Source organism: Genypterus blacodes, unplaced genomic scaffold (assembly GCF_046128005.1).
Source record: "Genypterus blacodes isolate CSIRO-AG114 ecotype Tasmania unplaced genomic scaffold, CSIRO-AGI_Gbla_v1 ptg000106l_1, whole genome shotgun sequence".
Taxonomy (NCBI): domain Eukaryota; kingdom Metazoa; phylum Chordata; class Actinopteri; order Ophidiiformes; family Ophidiidae; genus Genypterus; species Genypterus blacodes.
Window position 1 is genome coordinate 327,993 of NW_027466910.1, and position 9,085 is coordinate 337,077.

Consider the following 9,085-nt stretch of genomic DNA (forward strand, 5'->3'; position numbering starts at 1 on the left):
GAATATAGCGTGATGATGGTGGTAGGCTGATTTAAGTATCTGCGGGACATTGCACAAATGCATACAGTCACGGTGGCCGAGAGGTTAAGGCGTTGGACTCGAAATCCAATGGGGTTTCCCCGCACAGGTTCGAATCCTGTTCGTGACGTTAAATTTTTGGACTTTTATAGCAAATCCCGCCATTTGGCCTGGAAACGGCAAGTGACAAACTGACACGCTGAATTATTTTCTACCGTTATGTGATTATCGATTCGTGTGATATTATGGAGGTGCAGGCAATTTTATCTATGCAGATAGTTTTCAACTCCCGGAATGAAAAAGGAGCCAGGGGGTGATAAGAGCAGTGTTTCAATTTAATATGTAATATTAAAAATTCAAATATTTTTAGCAGCCATCGCACAAAAAATCCCGAGTAAATGCCACACACACGCGCGGCCGCGCGCGCACACACAGGCACACACACAGTCGCACACACAGTCAGGAAACGGTGGCATTTCTCTCGATAGCCGTGAAATCTCGCGCATTCTCGCGTTGTTTATAGATGGTATAAACCTTCTGCTTCCCTTTTCGTAATACGGAGCATATATGTAATTTTACACGTGTAACTGTATTTATCAGTTATTAAAACGTGAAACACAGTCATATTTGAGGTTTTTGCAGTTCTGTCCTTGCGACAGAGCGCAAAAACAAACGCCTCGCCGTGTGCCCCTTTCTCTAGAGGCACAGTGGAACTGACCGAATTTTATAAAACCAACCGGCAGCTCGCGCTGACGTAGTTCTGGGGTATTGTGAAAGTAGGGACAGCGTGCTCAACTTATACAGATTTTAAAGAGATTTTTTGGGCTATATTCTTGTTTAGACACAATTATCAGGTCAGCTAATGTGTTGTTTTTCTAAGTTAAAGTTTGTAGGACTCATAGTTGGTTAGTCTTAACAATAACAAAGCAGTTTGCCAGGCTGCATGCTAGCAAAGCTAACAGCTCTTCTAATTTAAGAGGCACACAAAAGAAGGGCGATCGATTACTTTGATGACTATTGCTCACTTCAGCTGCGTAATCAATAGAAACGCATTAGACCTCAAAGTAACTGCTAACATTATCGTCAGCTGTTGTTTGCAGTCACGCGGAGTCGGTTTTTTTTCTCATAATAGAACATCTGAACCCATAAAGAAGACTTGGGGACCATTGACCCGTGAACGCAACACTTGGCGCGCTCCTTTTTTAGCACATTTCGACATCTTGACTGGTCGCAGAGCTCAGTAGTTCATGATAATTTGCAGTCTAAACACAGCCTACGTTATGTAAAGAAGGAAGTTTCCGTTCTAAACAATGGCAAACCCCACGACCGAGGCCTTGTTTTTGTTAAAGGATGTGAAGCCCGGGTCTAAAAATTTGAATATCGTATTCATCGTTTTGGAAATCGGTAAGTTTCTGGATCGTGAACGTCTCATGGCATCAGCCCGCGCTCTGTGTTTTCTTAAAGGGGCCGTGTAACGCTAATGTTACTCATTACTTTCTACAGTAGTTACCCATTATTTCATTACATAGCTTAGTTGACAACTTGATATAAATGTCAGATTGTCCGTTATAACAGATTTGACCTCGTTTTGCTGCTACAGCACTCATTCATACATGTGTAGTTGTACAAATCTGTATGTTAATGTTTATGTAAATCTATTTGTACACCTGTAAATTCATGAAACGCCCCATCAGCAGATCACTTCTCATCCACTCCAATCCTTTACAAACCTTGATAAATTATTCTATATTTTCTACCACTATAATTCCATCAATATCATTTCTATCTTATAAGTAGAGCTCACAGTTCAGAATTTGATTTCATTCTGTTTGTGACAAATACTCTCTTTGAAACTCCCCATCAGGACGAGTGACGAAGACGAAGGACGGTCATGAAGTGCGCTCCTGCAAGGTGGCAGACAAGAGCGGGAGCATTGCCATCTCCGTTTGGGACGAGCTGGGCAGCCTTATCCAGGCGGGAGACATTATCAGACTCACCAGAGGGTACGAGCGCTCACACACCTGGAGACTGATTATAACTACACAACACATTCCTACAGTTTTAGTGACATATCTTGTATTTCCCTTTAACCCCGAGGGGGTGAGGAAGGAAGCATACAAACACTTGTTGGGTCTCTCAGTGCTCTAATGCATTACATGCTTATGACTTTCTCATAGCTATGCGTCCATCTGGAAGGGCTGCTTGACCCTGTACACCGGAAGAGGAGGAGACCTGCAGAAGATTGGAGAGTGAGTGCCGATTCAGATCCGTTCATCCTGAAGGGAAACTCTCGCCCCCGCAGGAATGTAGTCGTCACATTTATTCTCTTCAACCAGCAGCCTTCTTCTCACAAGTACAAGAACACACTTTGTTTTGAGCCCAGGTTTGAAACAGTGAGCGTAGGGTGTGAATACATGATCTTATCTCCATTTCCCCTCAGCCAAAATGGAAAACAGTTTTCAGTTCCTTGTCCAGTGAATTATTCCACTAATTGCAACTACTAATTACTGTCAAGTCATTTACATTTTTAAATAATTAAACAGGACTTCCACTTGAATTATCCCACAAATGAGTTCAAGTCCGTTGTCGTTCACAGAATGATGGTGGCGAGTTAAGAGTTGAGAGGTCACATGTCTCGGTCCAATCAGACCTGAATGTGAGGTTGATTCTCTGCTGTTGTCCTCCAGGTTCTGCATGGTTTATTCAGAAGTGCCCAACTTCAGCGAGCCAAACCCCGATCTGCAAACCCAGTCAAACCAGCAAAACAAGTCTGTGAGTGCCCACACACACACGCACACACACACATGAGGGTCCTTGTAAGATGTTTGCATGTTCAGTCACAACAACATTGAGCTTTGGCCTGTGTGTGCATTCTCTGTGTGATATCTTAACATCAAGAGTTGTGGAGGTATTTTATTTTTCTCAGAGGTTTTCTTTGTAATTCTGCCCTTTTTGATTGCAGGCTCCCAGTGCAGCCAAATTCCAGGTGGCTTACTCCTGTAAACAAGCGGTGGGAAAGCTGTGAGCAGTGACATTTAAGTGACTCTCTTCCTGCTATTGTACCTACAGGGCAAACCAGACCAGAATCAGAGGGGAAACTCTCCGCCCAATCAGAATTCAGGTATACCTTCCTTACCAGGTCAGTTGCAGTGTATTTCCATTTAAGCAAATAGCTGCTGGACACTGCTGAAGACGTGACGTAATGTCATCTGATCAGGTTCTCAAATAGGAAGCACACAAACCACCACGTTCCTGGTAAAGATGGCAGCTCCCTGACTGACAAGTGTCTCTCTCGCTCTCTCTCTCTCTCGCTCCCTCCCTCCCCTCCCCCCCCTCCCCTCAGGTAACGGTGCCATGCAGCCATTTGCCAACAACAACAATACCAACCCGCCACCCGGAGCCTCCCGCGATACTGCTTTTGGGAATGTCGGGCGACCCAACGGTCGGTCGTCTGGCAACGGATCGCCTGCAGTGACCGCTGGAGCGCCTCCGGCCAGCAAGTCTTCAGTTACCATTAGCAACGGCAGGGACCCACGCCGTGCCAAAAGATAAAACTGGGGTCTGGGGGTTCCTGTGGGGAAATCATGTACGTCTCCTTTTAGTTTGTTTTGTTTTGTTCTTTTTAACCCCTTCTGCCCCCTCATTGGCTTTCACAATAACAAGAGGAATCATTGACTACTTGAATATTTTTCTATATGGGATAAAGTAATCTAATGTGTCGGTTGTAGTATAACGTAGTGCTCAGTTAGCAGCACCGCCTGATTGTGATCCACCACTCCATGCACAAGCAGGACCCATCCACCAGTCCAGCACCATCGCCCTCTAAATCTCTCTGCAGGTTGCCAGTTCTGTGCCAGTGTTGCCCCCCCCCCCTTCCACACTCAAAAATGCATTTCCCCTGTTTCTGTTCTTTGAAACTTTACGCCCTACTTGAACACTCGATGCACTTTCTTCTCTTAATTTATCGTGGAAAACACAACTGTCATTTAATTCAGGAAATGAGTTTCTACTTCTGAGTGGAAAGGAGCCTTAAGGTGGGCGGGGCTGGGGGGCGGGGTTGAAAGTGAGTTCTTGGACTGAATGGACAAGAGAAATTCTTCCAAGGGGGGCGTTGTCCCCCCCCCCCCCCCCCCCCTCCCCTCCAACAACCAAACTGTATCTGAAGTGACTCTGTGAAAGGCAAGGTGTAAGTTTTGAATGATTACAGATGGGCAGGTAGGTCAGCGTCGGATCATGGGACATGTTTTCCTTGTTTGCCATCAGTTGTACCCTGATGATGGTGGGACCACTCAAACACTGGCAAAAGGGTTCACCAAATAAATTTTTACAGTAAATCTGCTGCCACATGGGGTTGTTCTGTGGTTCCTGATTAATCTGCAGTCGGAGGCTATCTGGTCAAGTTTGACAGACACTTATCCAAAGCAATGTCTGCTGGAGTGTTGCTGGGGAGGTGGGAGGAGAAACCTATGCGGGAGAGCTGGCAAGGATTGAACCCAGGACCTCCTCAGTTAAAATATAAGGAAAGATATTTTTGTCGTCCTCTCAGTCATTGCGTAATGTTCAGTTCCACGAAGGCTGTTTAGCACACGGAACATCTCGCCTTGTGTAATGAAATGTGTTAAGCAACACTCGCAGGTTGAAGCTGCGTGCTAATCGACAAATAAAACTCAAACTCTGTGGCTCCGTCCTTTGTGGTCATAAGCACCGGGTAGGTTTCTGAGTTGAGATCACTTTGGCACAGATCTCAACATATTAACACAGATATAACAAAGTCAGGACTTCATAAACCCTCGTGACCCCTAATGGACTCCCCGTCCCCCATTCTGAACTTGAGCCTCCCGTTAGGTTTCTTGCCATTCTTTAGCTCACAGGGCCATCTAGTGGTGATAAAAAATAACTACAGAGGCATTGTTGCATCAGTGACATCAGTGGTTCTTCCCCACCACTCCACTCTCTTCCCATCAACCCCTGCTTCACCCTCAGCTGGGGCGTTGATCAACAGTCAGTCCCTCCTGAACCTTGATTGGCCAAAAGCACCGGAATCACCAAGTTTTGGATTTGCATCAGGTGTGTTTGATTATGTCATTTGGCTGCGTTTGCTTGAACTACTGTGACTCACTTCAGTCTACCTGAAATGGTCCTGATTATCTCTTCCTGTTGTCCAATGACCGGACTGAACGCCTGCAGCATCTCTGAGGTCCATGGAGCTGCTTTCAGACTCATATTCTGCCTATAGAAATCTTAGAGTAAAGCGTTTGCTTTCGGCCCCGTTTGTCAAAAGAAGAAGGTAAGTGTTCATATTTCCTATTGTTACATTTTGAAATAATGCATTGCAAACGCCAAAAGTCCCCTTTGTGCCACATCCTGTTGCACCAAGCACCTGAACACTGTGGCCCAAGGGGGCTCATGTTGCCTCACGCGTGACGCTCTCTCCCATGACTCATGCCGGTGTTCTGAAAGAGGCCGACAGATTGGCACCATACATGTGAAATTACACAGTGAGTCAATCCAGTGTAAATATCAGCTGACGAACAGAAAGTGGGACAGGTTTCTTCTGCTTTTACGTCACCAGATTAAGGGATTGTTGTCATCATGAGTTGCTGATTTTCAAGATGAAGTGTTGAAGTCTAAACCACTTCTCTGTTGTCTATCTGCAGTGATCTACATGTGAGGCTGCAGGGCTTCAGTCCACCTCTAGTTCCACTTTTGTATCTGAGTATTCTGTCTTTATTCTCATAAGTATTACAACTTTACTCTTAAAACACCCTTGATGATGTGTAAACAGAGGCTCCAATAGCACTGAGGCCTATGACTTCAAGGTAATCTTACTAGAAAATGTCCCCAGTTTGCTGGTCTAACTGGAAGTTTGATGCAAGGATGTTATGTTGTCACCGTCCAGCAGAGAATCTCTCTCCTCTCCCGTCATGCTCACTATCTGTTAACATCACTTTATGGTAAACACACTTGTGACACTGGAAGTTGAAACATATGAGAAGTGAGGCAGGAAATACGATGTTATGCTCATGTGTCAACAGAGACGCATATCATGAGGTGGGAACTTCCTCTCATACTGGCGCTATGGTTACAAACATCTCTAGGCACATTCTGCTTATTTGGCGAATCAGTTGATGATGAATCCAATGTGTATATGTTTATCCTTTCGCTTTTACATGGAGTGTGACAGCGTATCTCATGACACAGATGTTGTCAGTGATGGGGCTCGTGGTTTTTTCTAAGGAAGTGCGCTGGTCAGGAAAAACAACTGAGCTGCATGACCAAGCAAACTCATCTCCACCCTTTAAAATGTTCAATTGTGATTTTATTTGAACGGCTTTTGTGCCAAGGTAGAATTCTATAGTCTAACATCTTTCTAATTGTAATCTAGATCCAGAATCTATAGAATTATAACTCTAATAGTATGGGAATAATCTCAACACAAGGATGGAAAATGACCAAATATGAATTTTAGATTAAGTTTCTGACACATTTCTGAACTTCTGAATATAATATCCTTCCTTTTCTACATTTCTAAAGTACTCAAGCACTCAAAATAGAATTCTAATATTTCCCACACTTATTGGAGTCAGTAGTGTGTGTGTGTGTGTTAGGCAATGATGGATGTGTGGTGAGGGGAGGGGAGAGGAGAGGAGAGGAGAGAAGTATAGAACACAACGCCTGCTCCTCCTCTCCTTGTGACAGATTTGAGTATCTACGAGACAGAACAGACATCAACCACAATGACTGGTCAGTATTTTCATTTTTTGATTGAACTATTAAATGTATTTATATTTAAAATAGAGATAGAACATTTAGTGAGCCTACTTGATGTCATCAGTCATACCTCAGTGGAATTTGCATTTTGATAATATGTAATACAAACAGTCATGAATGAAGTATCACTCTATGGAACTGATTTTATGATTAAGTCATCTGTAACTTGTCTTGGAGGCGGGTTTTCAACTAGGTTATGGTAATAATCCGATTTTTAAAAAGGATATTGTGAGAATAAATAGTTGTGTAGTTTTAGCTTCGTGCCCAAGATAAGACCATGCAGATCTATTGACTGTATTCATTTTGCACACCTTCATCCATTACAGTCGTCATTTTTGATCTCTTTTTAATGTGTGACTGAATTTTCATTTGGCTTTTACCCTCAGATCCAAACACCTCGTCTTTTACAATGGACCTAGGCACCTTTTATGACGAGTACAACTACACTGACGATGGCACAGAGTTCACCATCGACCCTGCCACGCAGCCTTGTGAAAACCTGTCCATCTCAGATGCGGTGATGATCACTGTCAGCGTCTTTTATATCCTCATCTTTCTGTTGGCCATCCCTGGAAACCTGGTGGTGGGGCTGGTGATTGGCCGCAGCAAGCAGGCCCTGTCTCCCTCTGACCTTTACCTCCTCCACCTGGCACTGGCTGACATCTTGCTGGCCATCACCCTCCCTTTCTGGGCCACATCTGTTACGAAGGGATGGATTTTTGGAGACCTTTGGTGTAAAATTATCAGCATCCTCCAAGAGCTCAGCTTCTACTCTAGCATTCTCTTCCTGACCTGCATCAGCGTGGACCGTTACCTTGTGATTGTGCGAGCTATGGAGGCTCGAAAAGCTAACCGACAAGTGGTCAGCTGGGCAGTATGTGGTATTGTCTGGGTTGGTGGACTCATTCTGGCTCTACCAGGGCTCTTAAATTCTTCATTCTATTCACCTAACACTGAGCACTTAGTTTGCAGCGAATTCTTTGATCCCAGCACTGCTGGTGAATGGAGACTGGCCACTCGAATTCTTCGCCACACTCTAGGATTCATTATCCCCTTGGTCATTATTGTGAGCTGTTATGGAGTGACCATCAAGCGCCTCCTTCACACCCGTGGATTCCAACGGCAACGAGCCATGCGAGTGATTGTGGCCGTGGTCGTTGCCTTCCTGCTTTGTTGGACCCCGTACCACCTTTCTGTTATGGTAGATACATTTTTCAGAGCAAAGATAGTCCCGTATGAGTGCCGGGCGAGGGCGGCGGTGGATCAGGCCATGTTGGCCACCCAGAGTCTGGGTCTGCTTCACAGTTGTGTTAACCCGGTGCTGTATGCTTTCGTGGGGGAGAAGTTCAGGAAGAGGCTGGTGCAGGAACTGAGGAAGAAGGGCATCCTGGAGAGACCATCAGGGGTCAGAGTCAGCAGGTCCTCACTGTCCTCAGAAATAACATCCACAGTCATGTGAGAGCACCAAAGAGACATGTGGGGTACTTTGTAAGTAAGGACTCTGTAAGTCCTCACAAGTGTATAACATGAAGCTAAAGCGTCTTCTGGAAACATTCACCTCTATTAGACTTCCCTTGTCTGGTTTTTGTCTTTAATTTATCCGGAACATATTCAGCATATATAAGTCCTTGTTGTACATATAAATAAATATATTGTGTGAATATATGTAGATATATTGTGAGCATAAAGGGTTAACATGCTCCAGAGAAGAAGATAAGCTTTATATATTTTCATAAACACTGCCTGGATCTAAGACAGATCATGAGTTGTAAAAAAAAAAAAAGATGCTTTACTGAAAAACAGCAGCTTAAAATGAACTCTTAAGAAAACAAGAAAAGCACCTGTTCTTAGGTAATTATAGATAGAGGAAACGGTGGAAAATGGAAGTTTCAAAAGTGTCAAAACACTTACATAATACCACCTAACAACATACACTGAGAGGTCAATACTTCTGTAATGGAGTGTCTGATCAATGTGTTATTCCTTTGTAAATATTGTATTGGCACATTAAACTTGTTTTCTGTAAATTACTGACTTGCTGATTTATGACTGCAATATCTGAGGACATTCTGCTGCCATCTTAAGGTGAATTGCATCAACAGCAGCTGAGGATCAAACTGGCACGTGTATATTACACAAGCGCACATGACGATCATCAATGGTGTCAAAATTAAACGGGAACAAAAATGCTCAAGCCCAAAATAACAACTTTATATTTCTTTTTCATATTTCTTTAAAAAAAGTTTCAAGTTTCCCCCAAACACTGCTTTAGTGAGCCTACAGCAAATGCTAGCTC

The 9,085-nt window shown here is 43.9% G+C and overlaps 2 protein-coding genes and 1 non-coding gene across 4 annotated transcripts; all 3 read left to right on the top strand.

The window, feature by feature from the left end:
* Positions 1–66: 66 nt before the first annotated feature.
* trnas-cga (transfer RNA serine (anticodon CGA)) lies at positions 67–148 on the top strand. The gene has a single exon. It is a non-coding gene; the product is annotated as a tRNA-Ser (tRNA).
* A 629-nt stretch (positions 149–777) lies between these two features.
* On the top strand, positions 778–4,362 carry LOC143008672 (SOSS complex subunit B2-like). Of its 2 annotated transcripts, XM_076160532.1 has the most exons (7): positions 804–872; positions 1,151–1,422; positions 1,883–2,021; positions 2,196–2,267; positions 2,706–2,790; positions 3,088–3,139; positions 3,362–4,362. In XM_076160532.1, the coding sequence occupies exons 2-7, from the start codon at positions 1,329–1,331 to the stop codon at positions 3,568–3,570; spliced, it is 651 nt and encodes a 216-aa protein (XP_076016647.1). In that variant the 5' UTR covers positions 804–872; positions 1,151–1,328; the 3' UTR covers positions 3,571–4,362. The 2 variants fall into 2 exon arrangements, with proteins under 2 accessions (XP_076016646.1, XP_076016647.1); XM_076160531.1 differs by having other exon boundaries at positions 778–1,422.
* A 2,015-nt stretch (positions 4,363–6,377) lies between these two features.
* Positions 6,378–8,819, top strand: LOC143008671 (C-X-C chemokine receptor type 2-like). Its single transcript, XM_076160530.1, has 2 exons — positions 6,378–6,762; positions 7,176–8,819. The coding sequence occupies exons 1-2, from the start codon at positions 6,756–6,758 to the stop codon at positions 8,246–8,248; spliced, it is 1,080 nt and encodes a 359-aa protein (XP_076016645.1). The 5' UTR covers positions 6,378–6,755; the 3' UTR covers positions 8,249–8,819.
* The last annotated feature ends 266 nt before the right edge of the window (positions 8,820–9,085 follow it).